Source organism: Cygnus olor, chromosome 3 (assembly GCF_009769625.2).
Source record: "Cygnus olor isolate bCygOlo1 chromosome 3, bCygOlo1.pri.v2, whole genome shotgun sequence".
Classification (NCBI taxonomy): domain Eukaryota; kingdom Metazoa; phylum Chordata; class Aves; order Anseriformes; family Anatidae; genus Cygnus; species Cygnus olor.
Genome location: NC_049171.1, coordinates 46,926,961 through 46,949,321, shown reverse-complemented (window position 1 = coordinate 46,949,321; position 22,361 = coordinate 46,926,961). Strand labels below are relative to the sequence as shown.

The following is a 22,361-nucleotide window of genomic DNA, read 5'->3' as shown; positions in this document are numbered from 1 at the left end:
TATGCTGGAGAACAATTAACGAATTTAGGTGTACCTGAGCTTGAAAAAAAATGTGAGAACAACCAATCTGTCCATTGGTATTAACTGAAAATAAACTGACCCTATGTGTTGGAGAGTTTTCAGATGGTAAACCTGTAAAAAAAAAAAAATCCTGTGAGTCTGTAGAGAAATTACTCAGTAAGCAATTCACAGCGTCCAGGAACAGGGTAGGCAATATAGTTGGGTGAATTGCATCCTAAAGGTGCTTATTTCTGCCCATTGTCTGTAAAGGGAGCCTACAGCAATGATGTCAGCCTTAACTTCTAGACATGCGAAGCTGCATGCACACAATCTTAAAAGCTTCAAGAAAGTGCAGAGGCATGCAGGATGCTTTTCTCAGAGCATGAGCAAAACCGGAGAGGCTGACTAGCAAAACAAACTCCAGGGTATTTGCAGTTCTCAGTGCTGATCATGGGAGTAACAGACTCAGCTTGCAGTCAGAAATAGCTCTTGTTAATAATTTAGCGTTGTTTTTGCTTGCTATGTATATAAATGTTGGTTCTTAAGGTGTCGTCTTTTCTTCTGCTCTTTTGTCTGCTTCGATTGTTTTGTTATGTTTTGATTTACACATTTCTATGTAGATTCCCTTACTGGAAGTTCTGGAGTCAGTTAGCAAGGCACCAAACCAGTCCTAACACAGGTATGCCAAAGAAGCTGTATTCCTAAATCTCAGAGACAAAAAACATTTCCCACTGTATTCTCATCTGCTGTTTTCACCTTGCTGAAAGCATTCAAATTGTAAATGAAAGGGGTGGTGATGAAGTTAATATTGCTGCTTCCTGGGCAAGTTCCATAGCAGAAATCCTCAGGTAAGCCAGGAGCCTTACCCCTGAGCAATTGAATCGTTTTTAAGAAAAGAGTAATATCTCATGTACTTCAGCTTAATGAAAACATCCACTAAATTGCAATGCTTTGTTAAAAAAAATGAGTGAGGAATTAAGGTTCATCACAATTTAATTTTAAAATAAAGACTGCATGAAAGGTATTTTTTGCTGAATCAGAGCTACAAGTTATATATATTTGAGGTAGATCTGACAGTATCTCAATCCATTTTGTGAAACTTTATCAGGAAATTTTCAGTGTAAAACTGGACATTTTAGTCACAGACGTTACTGATAATACTAACAAATTCACAAGACCAGATTCTTACTGCATGATGTTACTGTAGGGATGTTATTTTTTTAATTCAGATTTTTATTAATAAACCAGTTACACATGTGACTGTTGGCAGATTTGTGCAACAACAACGTAATGAATATTTGAAATGACTGCACATTCTCCTTGTGTGTACAGCCAGGAATGGTTCTATATTTCAAAACCTGTAATTGGATATAACAAAGTTATGAAGTTTATTGTCTTCTCCAGTCTCACTTAAGAGGTTTAACTCGCTCCAGAGCAAAAATTACACAGCAATAAAATTTATAGACAGTCTTATGTTGTGCTGTATCTTATTATTTCAGGTCATGGCTTCATGGCTGAAATTTCAATTAGCGTTGTACTCTGGGGCTTTGTCTCAAAAATTTACAGATTTAGGCTACAAACTCATGAGGGAGTTGGAAAGCCTGGAAAAAAAAAAAAGTAATTTCATTGGTGGTCTTTGGGGAGTAGTGTTTGTCACAAATTCATATGGCTAGAAAGTCAGAATAGTTAAATTTTGCTGGTTCTTCAGGAACGAGCTGAGAGGAAAGCAGACTCCCTGGACCTATTAGGATTTGAAGGTCTTTGAACTCTTGGGGATCGTGATGGACCTGAACTGTATATAAAAGCAGAGACAGTTCAAGATGCTGTGCTTTGCAGAGTAATGAGTTTTGACCTACAATTCAGAAAGAGCTTGTTATCCTTGAAGGAAAGGGCACAGGATATGTCTTTGAACTTTGTTCTGAAACCTGAATGCTTGAAGATGCTTTTAATAAGGCTGTAGTCAGTACAACTCTGTGAACTCAGACCACTTGGTTTTATAAGGCTTTGAGAAAAATGGAAAGAACTGTTAAAATGTGAATAATATAAAATAGTATAAGACAGAAAACGAGTCATTTTTTTCTTGCTTCTGTTTTATTTTGTCTTTTCTTCCTGTGTTGGTACTTTAAACTCTCCGCCTGGCAGTGCTACTTCGACACTGCAGTGTGCTCCAGTCAGTCCTGCCTCATTTTTCTTGCTTATTTGAGTCCATCTTTTTTGGTTTTGATTCCAGTAGATAAGATGTTGTCTAATGCTGGAACCCTGTCTATGATTTGGTTTTCCGGTTGCACTTTTCAGGGCAAAAGTAGCATATATGTGTTTGGAAGAAGGCAATAACCACAGCCTCACTTTGTGCTACAAACAAACAAAAGTCCCTCCTTCTATCCTTTTTTGTTCTTGACTTTTACCCTTATTTGTATTTTGCCTTATTTGTATTTGATTTGCAAATTAATGAGAAGAATTTGAAATACTTTATTACAAAGTAGGGTAACTAGTTTCTTAAATGACAGAAAGGCTAGGAGGGAGGAAGAGGTTTCAGTCTCTCTCCTATGTGTGTGCGTAAATAGATAGTGTCGTGCCATATTAAGGATCCAAATCCAGTGGTTCAGGAGACAGGAAAGATGATGTGGCAAGGTATGGTCTGGGAGAATTGAAGCCCTTAAGAATTCATACACTTAACAGGATAGAAAGATGGGGACTGAAGTGAAATGACCAGGAGAATTGCAGGGAGTCTTATAGAAACTGCCTGGCCAAACTTTTGTTTTTAACCCTAGCTTGGATTTTCCAAAGTAGAATTTAAAAAATTGGCATTACATGAAAAAGTTCCCATTTCTATGGTTTGGGTTTTTTTCTGTAATTCTTTTGGGGAAAAAATCAGCACGCGGAAAGTTTGGTGAAGCAGCAGCTCTCGTTCCTGCACAGCTATGCATCTGAGGTCCACAGCTCTGCAGGGGCTTGGGACTGTCAGGAGAGGCATAAAGGAAAGGAGGTTCTGCAGTGCCATTTGTTCCTGGGTCTGTATGCCAGGCTGAGGTCACTATGCTGCGTCCTGTCCCTCCTATATAGTCTCAAAAACCCTGTTTGAAAACGTGGATTTCTTGAATAAGCAGGTGTTGGTTTGGTGTTCCGTTACGGTTTTCTGGGGGGTGGATGGGGAGGGTCATTGTTTTGTTTGGTTTTTGAAAATGGCGTGTTTGAGAACATCACAGGGCTCAGAACAGCCCTTTCCTTATACTGAGCAAAGCTTGATTACAAGAATAGTCTCCTGAATACTGACGGTAAAACGAGGATGAATGGTAGCCTCTAGGTTCTATACTTACTGTGAAGTACAGGATAACATGTCTCTCTTTTGTTATTAGTTTAGCTTAAGTCTACATCATGATGATTTGAATTCTGCCAGCAATACTTATGGAAATACATGAAAATTAAAACAATTTTTTGGTGGTCATTTTGTTTGGTCTTTCTTTCATTGAAATATATGATATTTAAGAACGATACTGATGCATAAACTAAAAACGCAGAAAACTCTGGGTTAAATAATTCTTTATATCTGCGTCTGCATAAATGTAAATCTACGTGATTAGTGCGTGTCCAAAGGATGTCAGCTTTTACATTTGGATTCATTTTTTTGGTTTCAGAAGGCGTTTGAGGCTTTAAGAGTTAAATTTGGTCAGTGTCAGAAGGGTTGGTGCTTTTTTTTTTTTAGGTATGTTAAACAATTTGAGTCAGCTCTTACCTGATTTGTTTTTCTTTTGTGCAATTTATCTGTATTTATTACGTCTTTGTTTTTCTTTTCCACGCTGTGCAGAATGGGTTGCCTGTGTGAGGTCCAACTTCCTGGTTTTGTGCTATCTGCATGATGTGAAGAATGTCCTGCAACTTCATGATCTAGCTACTGGTGCACATCTCAAGACTTTCCCACTAGAGGTTGGCAGTATTGTGGGATATAGTGGTCAAAAGAAGGATAGTGAAATATTCTATCAGTTTACTTCCTTTTTATCTCCAGGTAAGATTTTTTTTTCCTCTTATGTATTGTTCCTTTTCCTGGGGATTTGCTTTCTGTTGTTTAGTACGTATTAGGTACATCTAAGATGCAGATAAAATTGCTTTCCCTCACCCTATGGGCAACCTGAGCACTTCAGCATGTACCAGTGGAGAAGTGCATGATCTGTGAAGCCTAAATAATATGCCAGCTAACATTTGAGATCTGTATTCAGAAACCACAAAAGACTGTCTTGTGCTAGAGATGAAGTTCTAGCATTGTCATTGCTTCATACAGCAAAATAAAAGTTTACAAATGGTGTTGCAGTGTATGCTTAGTGTAACTGCTGCCACAGAAGCACTTCTCACCTGAAAAAAGCAAGTTAGTTGTGCAGACAGTGAATCCTTTTTAAAGCTATTTCATGTCCTAAACCAAAGGTTCCTCTTTCTTCTTCCAGAAAATACATGTTAAATTGAACAACAGCTTTAGTTGGATCTAAGGAAACTTACAAATTTCCCAGTCTTGTCTATATCCTTGTTTCTACTACTTGTTCTTCTTCTACTTGTTTAAGCTCCCACTAGCTTTAAGGATGGCAATTTGGGTTGCATCTTACTTACAAAAATGAACAACCAACTGGAAAGGACTTTTTCTAAAAACAATTTTGAGGCATATTTCTCGCTGTATTTCGTAGTTCATGTTTTCAGAGATTCTCACATGATTACTATCATTTAGAGAGAAAAATGAGGGTGTAAAGAGGTCAAAGCAAAACTAATTAAAAGCTTAGAGTCTTCAAAATAGCATAAGATAATATAGCTAGATAGGTATTGTTTTGTTGAGGTTAATACATGGATTCTAATTACAGAGAGGGAAGAAGGAGAACTAAAGTCCATTGCAAATAGGAATATATCCTGAAGGCCATCTTAATTAAGATAGCATAGGCCTGTATTGAGAGTTTCCCTCATCAAAGTGGTATTCGTTCCCCTACTGTTACATTCCGTTTTTCCAAAGCGGTATCATTCCGCTCACTGAATATAGAAATAGGTAGGTTTGGCATGACTGTAATGAGAGGTTTGACCTCAGTACAGAGCAAAGCACAAAATGTGGTAGTGTTAGTTGCAAGATGGAATCAACTTTAGATCTCTTGCACCATCCATATTTAGAATCCAGTAGTTACGTTTGTGACTCTGGCATGTTTACAGATGTGCAAAACTTATATATAACCAAGCCTTTGATTGCTTGACATTATGAAGAAATGCAAACAAATCAAGAACTTTCTTGGAAGGTAGAATGAGAACTAATATTAGCTACTGGGAATTCAAATAAAAATTTTGAATTTTAACTCATACTTTCATTATGAACTTGAAATAAATCAGGAGATAATATATAATGCAGGAATTAGAATTAACTTACAATAGTGAAAACTAAAATAAAGTTTTCTTGCAATGTTCCTTGTATTGTGTTTAACAATAACAGTAAAGAAACACTTTATCTTCCAAGAGCAGTATTGATTGTGTACTGTTCAGGAAAGCCACGTTACCGAGTGGTGTTTATTCCCAACAGAGAAGTCCTTCTATTGCTGCAGTCAGGTACAAATGACTTGAAGGAAAAAAGGCCACTGTCGCTGGTGTACTACTTTGAACTTTAAAAGGGTCATCTTCAGAGCAAACACGGGGATTTAATGCTGGGATTCCCAGTCATGTAATGATGTCACTGCATTAACAAGAGATACAAAGCTAAACCCCCTGTGTGCTAGGTTATTTTGGAATCTGCTTGGACTTTTTGAACGATTTCTTTGAACCTGACATACATTCTTAACAGTAACAGTCGGGTAAACTAGATGGTAAAGCTTCATAGCAATGCTCACTTGCTGCTGCTTTTATAATTCCATACTGATAAGTTATTTTGAAATCCATCCTTTGTAGTTTTTAAAAGAACCTAAAAGTTGTTGTACAAATTCTATGGTTTGATAAAAGACTAAGGTGAGTGTCTCATAATGACTTTTGAGTATTAATTTCAGTTTTCAGGTTTGAAAGTAATGCATCAGATGATTCATTTGACATAGGGAATACTTCACATAAGATCAGAGAGCATATATCATGTCACTTTTAATTAAGACACCAGGACAGTTATGATTGTTGTCTCAGAAGTGTGTCTTCTAAAGAAAAGAAGATGCCTTGATCTTTTATGGAATCTGTTTTGTAAAAGATTTCAAGAGAAAAACAGCTTTATTTTTTTCCTTTTTCTCTTCAACTTGATGTGGAGAAAGAACTGGGAAACTTTTCTAGTTTTCATAAATTAATGTCAGTATTACTGACAAAGCATTGAGTTAATATCTGTTTTTTGCCAAAGTACCTGGGTGCCCACCCATTGGAATGGGTACACATCAGCTATAAGCTATGAAAAGGCATTTCTCTGGAGTAGAGGCAAAGCCAAAGTCTGTTAACACTTGGAAAGTTTTCAAGTCTAATTTTTCCAGCTAAAACTGATTGTTTCCTACAGGTGGAGAAGAAACAGGTCACATCTACCGCATCTTAGGACTGCTTAATAGATGTGTGTTAGGATGTGCTGAATGACAGTCGTATTTGTCACTTCATTTTCAGAAGGACCAAAACCATGAAGAAAGTACATTGTGCATTGAAAGACACTGCAACACTGCTGTGTCATGAAGAATATTGCATAAAAATGGCATAGATGGTAGTAGATGGTAGTATAAAACTGTAATTAAGGGGATGATACTCACAAAAGCTTTAGCCTGGAAAGGCTTGTGAAGTATTGCATAATTATTGCTTGAATTGGGATTTAATGTGATCTTCATCACAATTTTGAAGAACATTAGTAAAAATCACAAAAATTCTTCCTCTGATAGCTTTGTGATGCCATTTATGCATAACATCATTAGAGCATCCTTACTAGCTGTCCTTACAACACCTTAGTTTTTGGGTGCTGTAAGAATCCCCTTTGTACAATCCTATGAGGCAAGAGCTGCCCAAAGCATTTCATAGTACGTGTATAGCACACTTAATAAATATTGCTGGATTATGAAAAATGAAAGGACTTCCTACACAGTTGTCAAGTTGAAGTCAGTATATGATAAGAAAAATGTATTTACTTCTGGGTTTTGTTTTGTTTGGTGGGTTTTGATTTTTTTTTTCTTTTTTGCTCTGTCTCCCAAACATTCAATAGTTAATAAAGGACAGGATTCACATGGGGAGAGGAGAATCTTTAGCCAGAATCTCTAGCCTCTTCCAGAGTTATCAGTAATCATGAGTGATAAGATGATCAAAAATGTTCTTAGAGCATCTGTTGTATAGTTTTGCTCTGTCTCAGTCGTCAGAGCACAGCCGCAGTACAAAATGGCTGTACGCTAGTTTTGATAGATTTGGTGGTTTTTCTAGAAAGGATTGTGTCAAATTATCAAAATTATGTATCAAGCATAGCAGAAAAGAAGCGTGGTGATTTTCCTATTATCTCATTGTTTGTACAACCAGAAAGAAGATGTTTCCAGTTCCTTAAAAAAAAAAAATACCTTTTGAACAGCACTCAGATCATTACAATCAGTTGGAGAGGAGCTTGAGGACACTCTTACTCTTGCTTTTACACCTAACTTCATCCCAACTTGATGGTTTAGATAGTTCACTTATTCACATCCCACTCTGTGGGCCAGAAGTCGCTGGTCTTACAAGCCTGTGCCATTCATCTTAGCAGTCTCTGCAGCTGCTAAACATGTGGAGGGGAAGAGCCCCAAGATCTGTTTTAGCTCCTGGCTTCCCAGCCAGCCAGCAATGGCTGCTCTGACTGATCAGTTAGGCAGATTTTTTTCTCCTTTTCCCCAAGTGCTTAGCATGTACAGAAAATTCACCATGAAGTAGCTTTGCGTTGTGTGGCAGAGGCACCTGGAATCTTGAAGAAAGAGGAAGGGAACAAATGGAGGTAAAATGTATGGCAATAAGGAAGGGGTGAGGAAAGCAGACCAGGGAGGTAATTTTTAGGTAAATGTGTGGAGATACGGATAGATAGATAGATAGATATAATTTTTTTTAATTGCCTAAAACCTTTATCAGTAGAATAATCAGATGAAAGTTATAGGACTGGTCCTTGGTTAACCTAAATCTTCCTACATTTCTGCTAGAATGCGGTGTTATTTGCACTTGCATAAAGTTAACGTTTTTTTCTAATGAGAAACAAATAAATCTGACATACTGATGCTTAATACTTATAGTGAAATATTTGAAATAATGAATAAAGGACTTCTAAAACTTTAGATTTTGACACCATAAAAATCGTCTTTGCCACTCCCTGAAAAACATTGTTAGCTATTCTGCCTCCTCTGGGCAGCAATAAAACAACTGCCCTGCCTGTGACCAGCTGGTGTGTTTTCCGTTTTCACATCACTTTCTGGATCCTTATGCATAAGGGAAATGCTTCTTTAATGCCTATTTGTATCTGTCACCCCGCATTAGTTAAGTTTGCTAGGCACTTTGTAACACACGCGATGAAGGAAAAGTATTCCTAGCAGATTAGAGTGGTCCTCCTTTTATCCCCCTATTAATTGACCATTATGGAAAAAGGCTTTATCAGTTATTAGAAGCAATGCTTTTTGTCAGTGTTTCTTTGCCAATCTGTATCTTTGATTTTCCACAGTCCATAAAAATGATTTAATGAGGCAATTAACTTGTATCAGATGTGTCCTCACTATTTCATTTTTCAATATAATTTTTATAGCCATAACCTCTGTAATACTTTCAGGAAAACAGAAGTAATTATCTAAAAGATACACAATACAGCATTATTTCAATCAAGTCTTGTCCACCTTGGTTAATTTTATTACAGTGAGAATTTCTATAGAGGGCTTGTTGCCTTCAACTTTTAGTGTTCTTTTCCTTAGTACACATTTAAAATTCTGCAGAGACCATCTGGTTTTAAAGCAGAAAACCAGAATAATTAACATTGCGGGTAGTTTTATATATCATATGTATCTGCACTGTATGCATGAATCGTAGGATTTTGTAGTATGTTAACTAGTTTGCAAACACAACGTTAGCCTGAGCCCCTTTCCTAAAGGTCTTACCCTGTATGGCACGTGTTCAAGTGTTACCAGGATTGATTGACAGAATAGGTGACTTGGTCTAAATACAAAATTATTCTTGGCCAATTACACATATGCGTAGTGTCTAGACTGCTACAGTCTCTGTGATTCTGCCTCTGTTGCAATCTGAAAAAGTACCTTAAAGCGTAGAAGTTTTATACTGCTCATAGAGAGAAGTTTTCTCATGTGCACAGTCATTTGGAAATCATAGGTGCAGCTCAAGCAAGCCAAATTGCCTTCAAGCCTTCAGGATCAGGATGTAAAATAAATTGTTGTAGACCCAAATTCTGTTCAGTCTCATAGGTAACCTCTGCTACTCTGCCACAATTTCAAGGAGATGCCCAGCTCTTTCCATTATCTAGGGTTCTGTTTGAATTGTAATTTAAAAACACCGTATTATAGAGAGAAAAATGTTGATTTGAATAAAAGTCTTGGTGTATTTATTCTCAGGCTGTTGGCTATGGAGTAGATGTTTTAAAGTGGACTTTGTAATTCTTTCTTCTAATTTTATCATTTTCAAGAAAGGTTATGTAACTTCATTAAAACATTTTTTTTTTCAGTTTAACCCACTTTGAATACTGACTTTGGGCAGCCAGAATTATTCTGTCTTTATGGAAAGCCTTTGCAGCCCTCTTAGATGAAGTGCATATATGTATATGTTAATGTATATCAACTGAAAGAACGTATCAGGAGCTACTGTTTTTCACCCTGCTGAGTTACCTTTGCTTTCATTACTCCATCACAGTGCCTCAGCCAGCATCCTTTTAATGATGCCCGTACACTAAGCTGACAAAGCTGCACTCTGTTATAGGTATTATTTATCACTGTGATCTGACCAAAGAGGAACTGGAGCCAAGAGTTTTCCGGGAGGTGACTGTGAAAGGATTTGATCCTTCGGTTTACCAGACAATTCAGGTAATAAATGTGAAACCTTCTGTCTTCTTTTAATCACTTACATGAGAGTTTAACAAAATTGTGCTTGGCTGAGGGTGAGAGTGCTTTCATTACCTGCTGGGTTGCAGGTCTGTGTGGGAAGCATAGTGCTCTGAAGGCATTGCATTACGTTTTGTTAGAGATTGGAAGATGATCCTACAAGTAACCAAGCAGGTGTCTACTGATAAAAGGCACTGTGTTCTATAATTTTCTTTTTTGGTGTGCGTTATGTTATTCTTTGATATTTGTTTTAACATCAAGCTGCTTCTTTTTCATATGTTTGTTTATTTCTTTCAGCAGGGCAACTTGCCATGGCTCTAATAAGGGTGTAATAGGGCAAGGTTTAAGACACAGTGAAGAAATAGAGGAAAGATGGAATAACCAGTCTTCTTTCCAGCACTTGCACAGTATGCCAGGGCCCACAGTGGGAAGTAGCAATAATAGATAAAACTCTCTCTCCTCCCACCATTCTTATATGAAAACAGTGATGTTTTTTGCCACAGAGTTCTATTGTGGACCTCTAAGACCTCAAGAAGACAGTGGGAGGAAAGAAGGAAATGCATTTGTTCATTCAGAGCTAGCATCAAATATGTGAAGTCTGCCAGAGAAGTATGAAATGTCTTAACTGTGATGATTTGGGACAAAAGGAAAATATCTAGTGATGTGAACAGAAAAATGACTTTCATTCACGTTATATAAGAATTCCCTACTCTGTCCACCTTTCCAAGAAGTGATGTAGTATGTTATGTTTGTTAATGTATCAGTGCAGTTACACTTGAAACATTTCACTTTGATTTCCATAAAAACAGGATTAGACCCTTTGCCTGAAGTGCTGGCGCAACTAGAACAAGGAACAAAAGATAAGAGTAACTTAAAATACATGCATACGTATATGTAAGTAACATTCCCAATGTAAAACACCATGAAGCAATTACTGTACAGGTCTAACATCTTTTGATATTAGAAGTTTAAATTATTTTGGACAGGGATCTTTTCATTCTATCTGTACGCTGCCTGCTACCATAGGGGACTGGGACCATGGGATGTTGCTGCAGTACTTAGTAAGTAGTAGGTTAGAACTGCATAATTCTGTTTTACTTGTTCCCTACCATTGTAATGATTCATTGGGACTCCAGGAATAAAGAGTTAAAAGGGAAACGTAGTTGTCCTCTGTGGAATTGTTTCATGGCAAACATGCCTGCTGCCTTTTGGAAGCGGAAGGTTGCATGGGTGCTTTATAAAACTATCAAAGGATCAAATTTCTTAAAAGACTTTCTGCCTTGATAAAAGAAAGGCCTCTGGATTTAAAAGTTTGCAGAGTAGTGTCAAAAAGATGTGTGTGGATAGTCTACAAACCATTTCTCCATGGGGAGAGATGAGTAATATCTTTCCTAGCAAAGTCTAATGCCATTCAGTAAATTTCACAGCAATCTAGAGAATAAAATCTTTGCTAATGAAGTATTTGGCGTCAACAAAGATTGGCAGATAGCAATAACAAGGACAACAGGTTACTGATTTTTAATGATGTAAACTTTTACTAAATGATCCCATTATGACAATCTGTCACTCAGTGTATATAGCCAAGTGAAGGTAAGATATCTGGACACCAGAGAGAGATTTATTGCACTTCACAATCTGAAATCATGTGCGTTGTGTCAGTTGGTTACCCAGAGGTCTCTTTACAATCCCTGGAAGGCCATCAGCTACATCTATAATAATAAGCAGGATGGCATAACAGGAGCAGATCTGTAGAGTAAAACAGCTTGTGCTGATGATCCAGTACACGTTTTTGTGAGTTTTACTTAGAACTAGCTGTAGACCTGTGTTGTGAACTGATTGAAACACTTCTGGTGTACTCATGCAGTGTATCTGCTACTTGAGCTTCATCCAGAAGGAATCCAGTCTGCATGCAATAAACCTCTCTACTGTGTGAACCAAAACACGAGCAGAGTGGTGGGGAGACTTACTTAAAACCACACTTGTGTTGAACTGAAATGTTATGGTAGGTTCACAAAATAGTCTCTAAAGGCTCAGAGTGGTATCTCAGTTGAGTAACATAGAGACTTCGTTGGAGGCGCCTGTTTCTCACGTATAAGACTTAGCTAAGTTTAAGGCTTATAAAGTTAAGTGAAATTACTCCTATGAAAACATCAAGCTATGGATGAGAGGCCAAGGAAAATGCAGAGCTCTTTGTAGACACGTGCTTTGAGCTCATAACAAATATTGTGGCTAAAAAGATTATGTAAAATGTACATTTTAATTAGAAAGTGATCTTGCCACTAAGCACAGCTTTGGTAAGCCCCCAGTAAGATACTCTACCCTAGACCTTAAGAAAGATATGGAGCTTCTAGAGAGCGCTCATATAAATTTGTTAAAGAATTAGAATATAGTCATTACATTATGAGGTGTAGCATATTTAATTCCTGCAACTTATAGAAGAACATTTGGAGGGTGGTTTAGTTTCTTTATATGTAAGATTTTGCAATAGAGTCAGAATGGAATAGAGGATTTTTGTTTCTGTGGACAAAGGTATAAAAACCAATGCCTGAAAGCGGAATTTAAATATACCTAGTGTGGAAAAAGGTGAAATTACCTAGTATAGATAGTATAGTTAAGATATATATATATATATCTTATAGATAGAGAATATATCTTATACTCAATACATCTATATATCTTACAGAGTATGTATCTTACAGATGTGTAGAGATAGTATAGTTAAGCAACAGTGTGACACCATGGCTTGAAATCTTTGAAAGGAGATTTGGTATTTTTCTTAATTTCTTATTTCTAATTTTGCCCCTGCTACATATACAGGACAGATTCTGTAAAAGCAGAATGACAGTAGTGTGTGCGCCTAAGGCTGTTGTAAACAACCCCATCTGTTTGTCCGTGCATCTGCAGACAGAAATAAGAGTTTTGCAGATGACAGTTTGCTGAAAATGTACTCACAGAGTGTGTTTCACTCAAATTCATGACAGAGACTTCCACAGAATAACTTGAGGGCATAGTGAGCTGAAAAAGGGAAAGAAAAGAGCATTCTCTTTAGGGAAGAATTTGGTACAGTTATAATACTGCCGTCAAACTCAAGGATAATAATGGAACACAAATACCCTTATAATTAAAAAAAGGATTTAGAAGGGGTTGCAATAAACTAGAAATAATGCATTTTTTCTAGCATTTAATGTAATAAATGGAAAAATAAAATCTCATTTTACATTTAAATCAGTTACATGCTAAATTAGGGTAAAGCGGAGTAGTAATACACCTTATTTCAAGGGGGAAGCATTCTGTGCTATGCCCTTGGAAACTTTTACTCTGGGAATCACTGGCAGAGGTTCACTGCTAAGTTGTGACGAGGTAAAGTCAATATTACTGTTTCTGGTTTTCTCCTTATTCCTCCTCAGTGCCACCTCTAGGTAAATGTGAGCTGTGTAGTTACGCTGAGATCTGTGTTCATAAAGAGCACTCTTGGATCACCACCTTTTCTGTTTTGCCTTTTATCAACAAATGATTTCAAGGTGGCAACGTCTTAGAAATTAGTTTCCCATATCGTTTGGATCCATGGGGAACTTTCAGATGAGCCATGGAGGAGGCTGTTTGTCAAGGCCAAGGCTAGAACTACCTTGTACTACATCATAGTAACCCAGCCTGATAGTTTTGCATGCTTCAGCCAGGCCCCAGTCCTCATCCCATTTGTGGGGTCCTAGGTGGCTTGGTGGTCTTTCTGCTAAATTGGTGTTGGAGGAGGGAAAGAGAGGTGGTAGCTCATCAAAGCAATTTATAAATAACACTCAGCCTTGCATAGCCATTTCAAAACTCAGGCAACAGTTCAGGGAATTGTGAAAGAAATTCAAAATTAAGAATAAAAGAAAAATTATGAGGATAGACAAAGATTGTTAATTACAGAAGAATAAACAACACGGTGGTATGTATTTCAGAATATTAATTTCCATCTGAATTATTAAAGTAGTAAAGGAAAATGTTGGCACTATTCAGATCCATGCCCTTAATGAAAGGCAGGTCCCCTGCAAAGGTTCTTCCTTTATTCTCATATACCTGAAGAAATATCCATTAAGCTTAGCAATCTCCCTAGTTTCGTTTGTGTAGCATATATGAAATTTTAATGAGTTGTTCTTTAGCAGTCTTTGAACATAACTGAGTTAAGAAGACTTGAACTGAAGTTGTAAGGTGTCATAGTGGTGGAGGTGTCGTAAAGCGGAGAGTGACTTTTTACACAGGCAAATGGAGACAGGACAAGGCGGAATGGCTTTAAACTAAAAAAGGAGAGATTTAAATTAGATATTTTAGATATCTAATTTAATCTAATAGATAAATTAGACCTTTCTCAGAGGGTGGCGTGGCACTGGCACAGGCTGCCCAGAGAAGTTGTGGATGCCCCACCCCTGGAGGTGTTCAAGGCCAGGCTGGATGGGGCTTTGGGCAGCCTGCTCTGGTGGGAGGTGTCCCTGCCCATGGCAGGGGGTTGGAGCTGGATGGGCTTTAAGGTCCCTTCCAACCCAAACCATTCTGTGATTCTGTGTGTATGAAATCTGAATTATGGCAGTTGGAAAATGCCACTGTGCTTTTTTTTTTTTTGCTCTTTTGGATCCATTTTAAAGCATTTCATGGACTCCTTGCAGTCTTCGAAAGTATGAACCAGCAGTAAAGTTTACTACAGTATGTAAATTTATGGCAGAGCAGCTGCTTTGTAGTACCTGAGGTTATGTTATTACTCTTTGGCAGCCCAAAGTAAGAACAAATTAGCCAACTCATCTTGCACCGAAGGGAGAGCTGTTTCACTGTACCTGACATTTACACCAGGGTATGAGCGTGCCCACAGGTTGTTGGCTCTGTGGGACACACTGCAAGCACCTAGTGTAACTTACCTTGAAAGACTCATGTGTGACCTTCGTTAAGGATCAGGCTGTGTGAAATGCTTATCACACATCAAAATTGTATCCTGACTGTGTTTGTTAAATGACATATTAAGTAGCGTTAATAACTTTTTTCTACCAGATGCTTTGCAAAATTTGTCTTTGCATCCCTGAATGCTTTCATCCGTCACCGTGACAGACTTTTTCAGGAAGTAGCTGAAATCCATGGGTGGGTTTTACGGGAGAGGAGAAACACTTCTGCAGGAACTTACAAATGGCAGTTGGCATTAGCTGTTCACTGCATAAATAACTGCTGCTTTAAATAAAGGCCTTTATTTTATTTTTACAAACAAAGCACTTATGTGCCTCTCCGCATTAACACCTCACTGTGACACCTAGGCATGGATAAGCAGCGCTCTGTCCTGGCTCAGAACTCACCTACTTTTAGGCTGATACGTGTGATTGTCAGTGTTGAAACTGCAACAATTGAAATGTTGTTTGGCTCCTTTTGCCATTCTTTGAATACCTTCCAGTGCTATACTTAAAATAGTTTGAGATGAACCAAAAATAGTTGATGCTATTGACAGATGCACTTTGGATTAGGTCTTGTAGAAGAACTGTGAAATTTGTAGTACTACTTAGTTTGGTTTGAAAGCAGTTGGTGGTTGGGACAAGTCTTAAAAAGGATATTTGTTTTCTTGTGGCTGGGATGAATCATTTCCTCTTTTGCAAAAATTATTTCTATAGGTGAAGTGATTGTCATAAAAAGTTTGTTCTGTTGCTCCTCCTTTCACCCCCATCTTCAACCCCTTGAAGCGCTGATCTCGTTATTTGAGTCACTGGTAGGGAAAATTAACCTCCAGTCATTCTAATTCCTGGTGGAACTTGACACCGTACAGTTTGGCACAGTTGTTAGTCTCTGTTTCAGGAAAATAAAACACCGGGAAGATGAGTCAGGCTTGAGGTTGATTGGCAGAGCTGTGGGAGAAACTTGTGCACGGCACCTGCCCACGCTATTCCTGGATCTTGCCCTTGCTGTTAGTGTCATTCCACGAGCATTAAATGCACTCATTGAAATAAAGAGTAAGAGAAGAGATGGCAGCAGAAGAAAGCGGTGTCCTATGAAAGCTGTAGTGAGCTCAACCTGCTTAGCGATACAAGAGCTGACATTATTACTGCTTTTTCAGTGTTTATAAAGAGATTATTTTAATATTGTTTCTGTCTCTTGTCTAATAGGTATGAAGAGATCACTGGAGTTTGGAAAGAAATTCGGTAGCTCTGTCACCTGTGTTAAGAAAAAAACATTCCCCTGGCAGAGAAGGGCATGTACTTTTTACACTGAATCTAATGCAGAGACAATTCTTCCCTTTGCTTTAGGGAAAAAAAGTTGTTTTGGCATCCTTTTCCATCCCCTCCCGAGAACTGATTGATTTTTGAGGAGCTGGACGTTCTTGTTTTTAACAATATTTGGAATTTGCCTCCTGCTCTGATCTCATGGGATGGGGTGGGGGAATAGAGTTAATACTTGGGGGAAACAAGTTGCTTACTGTTGCTTGTTTGGATTTTATTTCCTTGTGGTTTCATGTTGCAGTGGGGAAGAAAATGAAGTAATACTGTGGTGGAGGACGGAATGTGAAGAAGCATATCGGTTTTAATGCTTGCCGCAGAGTAGCAGACACCTGCCATCTTCCCGGGAGAAAAGGAGCTTTTAGAAGCTCCACTTTCTATCAGGATTCCCAGGAAGAAGGCTGAAGTCTTCAGTTCTGAGCTCTGCCAGTGTTTTGGTAATAGCTGTGGTTTTGGCACCAAGGCAACAGCCTTACTCTGGAGGGCATCAACAAAATCACAGTGACAACTGTGGCAGTATTGGCAGTATGCCTGTGTGAATTTAGCTTCTTACACCCTTGGCATGTGATTGTTACAAACAACACTTTAATCTGCCATTACCTTTTCTAATTCCAGGTCAGTGAAGAAACACTACCTGAGAACAGTCTTCTAGCTTTTAGGCTCTGTATTTCTTTACAGCCAAGAGATTGTATATTAAAAATGATTCGTAGTTGCAGCTGTAGTGCACTCCATTTAAGGTGAAAATTATCAGTATGAAGGATATTTTGTCTAGAAGAGCATCAAGTGAAGGATTTCCCATAATGACCTTGCGTGCTCTTGAACTTTGAAGTCCTTCTGCCTGAGTAGAGGAGTAGCGGTTCACTCTACACCCAGTATATTTAAGCAGCCCCATCCAATGCACTTCAGATAATTCACACCAGTAATTCTGGTGAAGCATGATATTCCCTAAGTGTCTGGAGGTGCAGGAGCAGGAACCAGGGATCCCTATTCCAAGTAAGAGGATGAAGTGATAGGAGACTGCATTGCTTTCTTTGTAAATCCAGCTCAAATCCCGATTTAAAGTCTAAATGTCCAAGATCGCTCTATCCCCTTCTTACATACCACAGAGGATTGCTGCACAGTTTAGGATGTTGGGAGCTTTTGTTCAGCAGAATGCAGAACAATAGAAATGTGGTTTGGGATGGAGGAGTACAGAACTGTTCTTAGGAAGAATTAGCACTATACCAGACCATGGTGGGGGGGGGAATAATACTAAAATACCATTCTCATTCATTTGGATCAGCTTATAGGCTTTGTGATTCACTATTTCCAAACTTTTTAATATGAGATGGTTTCTTTTTCTGCTAAATGTGCAGGGAATTGAAGAACTTCTTTAAAACGTTAGTCTGTAGAACCTTCATATTCAAAGCATTATAAAAGTGTTAATTGGTTTTAAATATACAAGAGAAGTGATTACTCAGTAGCTTAACTAAAATTCGTTTCAAAACATTCTTCTTATGCTTTATTCAGTAGAACTTTTGATTGAACTTGCAGTGGTTTTGTTTTCATCTTTTCTAATGAGTAGAGATGTTAGCCGGCTTGCTTGATCCTGAGCTGCATTGCTGTGCTCCATTTCTTTCTCAGAATTTCTTAAAACACAAGGTGGAATAACATGGATTAAAACAGAGCTATAATCATTGAATCTAGTGTGCATAATCCATTTTTAAATACACGAGCTTTAAACAAATGTAAGGGAACTTAAAGGATTGTTTTACAGCCTCCCGTGTCTTAAATTACTGCATCATTACTGGTGAATAAAAACAGTTTAGATTTCTCCAGTAAATGGCTAAATGCATTTCGCCATCAAGAAAAAAAAGATTGAAAACATTGTTTACTTGAGCACCTTAAAAGAACATGTCTGTTTAAGCCCTCAGGTAGGTAGATTCTTTGCCAATATAGGGAAATTAAAATGAGAATGCTGTCGCAGGGAAAATGCTTATTTCTTGTCATCTTTGTAAACAAATCACTGAAGATTTTTCCCTTCGCTTTTTTTCCAGCTTTCATATTCACTGCTGTGATTGATCTCACCTCCAGTAATTAACCATGAACACATTACTATTTTAATTAACTTCCTTACAAGATAAGAAAGAATTCCCTTTAATGATTCTCAGTGGGTATATTCTCTCAGCTTTTATTCTCCCCTTTGTATAAGCCTATCAGTGTTATTTCTCAAAGGTAGTGAGTATTATTAACTTCATTTTACAGGAGCAGAAGCGTTCAGAATGAGACTTGTCCATGGCTACATACTGATGAGGTGTTGCACTAGGGATATGTTTGGGTACAGTGTGCTATTCTAATGCCAGTGGTTCACTGCTACTCTTTTTGCTGATCCTGAGCTGGCCTTTCAGATCTGGTTAGAAAACTTAAGTTTTTAGTCTTAAACAACAGTTCAGAGAACTTTAACACCAATTAAAAACAACAACAAAAAACAACTCCCAATATCTCCAACCGTATTATATCATGACAAAAAACAGTCTTTTGATCACTATAGTATTTGTGTGTTGTATATAGTACAGATTGAAGAGTCATGTTCCATACGTGGTGGAGGGTCGAACACATGGGATACTTCCACAAAAAAACTGCACCCAAACCTTGTTTGTTGTTCTTCAGTTCTTGTTTGGATGCAAGTAGTCATAAAAATGGAAAATTTTACCACACTAGGGATTACATGTATAGTTCTCCTCTGAAAGAAAGTAGTGGTAACTGCCAGTTTTCTTTCTCTATCCCTTTCTTGGGGCTAAATGTTGGACATTGCTGACATGCCAGCATTGTTCATAACAAGAGTGTTCCTCTGCAAGTATGGGATCTTTTTTTTTTTTTAATCCATCCTGTCCACTCAGTACTTTGCCTTACTGCACCTACCCAGTAGGGTGTTAAATGGTGATGATAGTGCTACGTTGAAGACAGATCTCTTTGGGACTACAATTACTGGTTTTATTCACTTAGCTGGCAGAAGGTCATTAAATGATTGCAGTTGTCAGTCCTCACTAATGTGGGCAAGCATTCAAGCCATTGATCTAGCAGGGGAATACACTGAGTTCCATTACTAGGCCACTGAGACAGCCAGACTCTTTAGAGGGCTGCTGGCAAGTTAAATACTTTTTTTTTTTTTTTAAGTGTTGTGCTAGTAGTGTCATGTAGGTCTGTTGAATAGTCATTGGGTTTCCAAAGAAGAGGACTCATATTTAATAAGTTGTATGGACAGGTATTTCTCTGTTTCTGCCACAGGATGATTTTGAAATTGGAGCAGATTTGCTGAACAATGGTAATTGTAGTTGTTTACTTGTTGGGGAAGCCCCTGATACTTGTGAATAAAATATTGAGCACTCCATTTTTATAGGTGTCTATGCAACTGCAAAATAAGTATAGGGATGTTTTATAACATTACAATTTTCATTTAATTATTTAAAAGACTCTCTGGAATGTAACTAATACAAATTTTCAATGCTGTTGGTGGATTTTTGAACTTCTATTCTCATCAGCTCTTCCTGAACATATTATTATATTATGGCTTTGTGAAAGGCAGAAGGTAGACACTTATTCTTTTTCAATCCCCTTGTTTTCTCCACTTCTGTTCTAGTTCTGAAGGCTCGCTTCTTGAAATCATATAAAATGTTAGTAAAAATTACCTCAAAAAATCATTGAATCCATCGAGGTCCAAGAGTTAAGATACTGGCTTTTCCTGCAAGAGCCAGCTGTTACTGCCTGGCAGGTGATATTGCAGCTGTGAAGAGAAAAACCTGTGGCAGAGCTGCTGTAATAACTGAAGGACATTAAAACCGGGAAAGAGAAGAAACTGCAGTGCCTGAATGTGTCGTGGCATGTGGTAGCAACATGGTCATATACCCATGTACTGGAGCTAGCCATTGTGGCTTCCAAGGCTAGTGTGCTGGGATCTGTTGCAGGTCATTTCTGCCTGCACCATTACAGACTGACTGGCTTTTATCTACTTTGCGGATAAAAACCTTCAGCTTCCCTAGACAATCTGTCCCAGCGTCTCACTGTATTTATTGTAAAAAAAAAAAAAAAAAAAAAAAAAAAAAACTTCTGTTACAGGGGAGTGAAGTGTCCACCAGTAGGTCTCACCTAAATTCCCTTACTACACTTGCAATGCATTGCTGTGCATCCCTCTCAGACAAGGAAGACAGCCAATTTTCTTCCTAGTTACAGCAAACTTCTGTATATTTAGAGACCGTTACCATGTGTCCCTTGTTGTTTTTTTCTTTAAACTGGAGAAAACTGTAGTCTGTTCAGTTTTTCTCGTGGATTGTCCTCCCCGCCTCCTATCACTCTTAACGCTCTTCTTCCTTTTCCCTAGAATCTCTTTAAATGGCCAGCACATGATGTGCCATGTTTTAAATTGAATCACCATACTGTAGCTGAGGCTTTGTAAATGTTAAATACAGCAGAAAGGATTGCTTCATATGTCATACTCATATTGCATGTGAGACTTCTGCCTATTTGTGCCAGTAGAGGGTTTTCTCTCTTGTCTCAAAAATCATTGTTTGCTCAGGTTCAATTTGGCATGTTTGAATATTTCCAAGACGCTTCTCTGAATTACTTTTTCAGTCAGTTGTTCCCCACCCTATAGGTGATTGCACCTGTCTGAGTATAATGTGTTGAATTTCTGGCCTTATTGGATTGTATTTTACTTTTTCATGTAGTTTTGTCTTACATTTATTTCTCTATCCAAAAAGCACTCCCTTGTCCCCTCTTTGGTGCAGTCTTGGTGCTTTGTGTTAGCAGTGAAGCTTCCCTGCAGTTCCGTATTCCGTTTAGATACCTCACAGTGAATGAATCTCTTTCTGAATGATGTCCCTGCAGGCTACCGAGGAACTGGGGTGTTTTCAGAACAGAAACGGCTCTGGCAGAGCTAGGAGATTTGTGTTTCAGGGCTGCAGGCCTCTAAGTACACACAAGTTAGTAGCTAGTTTATGCAATCATATATTAAGCTTGACATGATACAACTGATGAAAAGACATTTAACATAGTACAGCAGCCTACAGAGAACAAACCAGGATGTTATTGCTTCTTTATCAACTTGTTTTATTGTAGCACTTTGGAGGTTTAGTCATGGACCATGTTTAGCAGCATCCTGAAGAGCTATACAAACGTAGGCCGTAGCAGGGCCCTTACCAACCACAGCTTGAAAGCAAGGCAGAGCAATAAATTGTGTCTGGAAGATTAATATGCTAACTATGTATTAACTACATTGAGGTGTCAAAAATTATAATTAGTGATATCTAAAAGTAATGAAAAGTGCCCATAAACTTTATATATATATATATATTACAGCAGCCTGATAGAGTTCTACTTGTGCTTTTCACCTAGGCCCGAAGCTGGGTGGTGGATTAAGGTGATTGTTGTTGTTAATTAACATTCATCACCATGGTAAAAGATGGATGGATAGAGTTGAGTGGTGAATATTAACAGTAAATAACAATTTCAAATGGTGGAGAGATCTTAAATAGATGTGCTTCAAATAGGGTAACTAAGTTGTTCATAACCTGGGAGTCCTCTGGAAAGTAAATGAAGCTTTGTGACTACTGCTTAAAGCAGACTTGGCAATTGAAAGGAAAAAGGGAAGCAAATACTAGCATATTTTTAAACTGAAGTGATGACTCTTGCTTCCACTGTGAATGTGATTACCTTAGTAAAGGATGCAATTTAAGTAAGATGGCCATACAGTAGTTATGAGTAGTTCAGTTTGTGCTGAAAAAACAATTCTTACTAAATAGAAGTGAGAGGTATTTGGAGAACCTCTTCAGGGTTTATCTTCTGTCAGTGTTTTTTTTTTGGCAGAGATCAAAATGGCACAATCAAGCCTCTTAATATTATGTTGGTGTTGCTAGACTCTCAACAATATAGTCTTCATTTTTTTACTAAGCACAGAAATTTGTGCTTGTAGGTAAGGCAGAGCTAAAAAAGCTTCTTCATCAATACTCTGTTTTTTTCTTCAATCTGGAGAGGTCTGGTGGTTGGTTTTCTTTTTCTTTAAATTGTCATTTGCTAGTGAAAAGATGGGACAAAATTAAAGTGCTTTGATAAGTATCTGAGGTAGTTGTCAGCTTCTGTATGTGGAGCACTCTTATTGTGTGGG

The 22,361-nt window shown here is 37.9% G+C and overlaps 1 protein-coding gene and 1 long non-coding RNA gene across 2 annotated transcripts in view; one reads left to right on the top strand and one right to left on the bottom strand.

The window, feature by feature from the left end:
* LOC121067483 (prolyl endopeptidase) overlaps positions 1–22,361 on the top strand; it is a 103,949-nt gene that overhangs the window by 57,141 nt on the left and 24,447 nt on the right. The window contains exons 9-10 of the mRNA XM_040552042.1: positions 3,806–4,003; positions 9,877–9,980. Coding sequence (XP_040407976.1) covers positions 3,806–4,003; positions 9,877–9,980 — 302 coding nt within the window. The remainder of the gene's footprint in view (positions 1–3,805; positions 4,004–9,876; positions 9,981–22,361) is intronic.
* Positions 17,486–21,717, bottom strand: LOC121067484. Its single transcript, XR_005818314.1, has 3 exons — positions 20,937–21,717; positions 19,891–19,985; positions 17,486–17,850 (listed from the first exon to the last, which is right to left on the bottom strand). It is a non-coding gene; the product is annotated as an uncharacterized LOC121067484 (long non-coding RNA).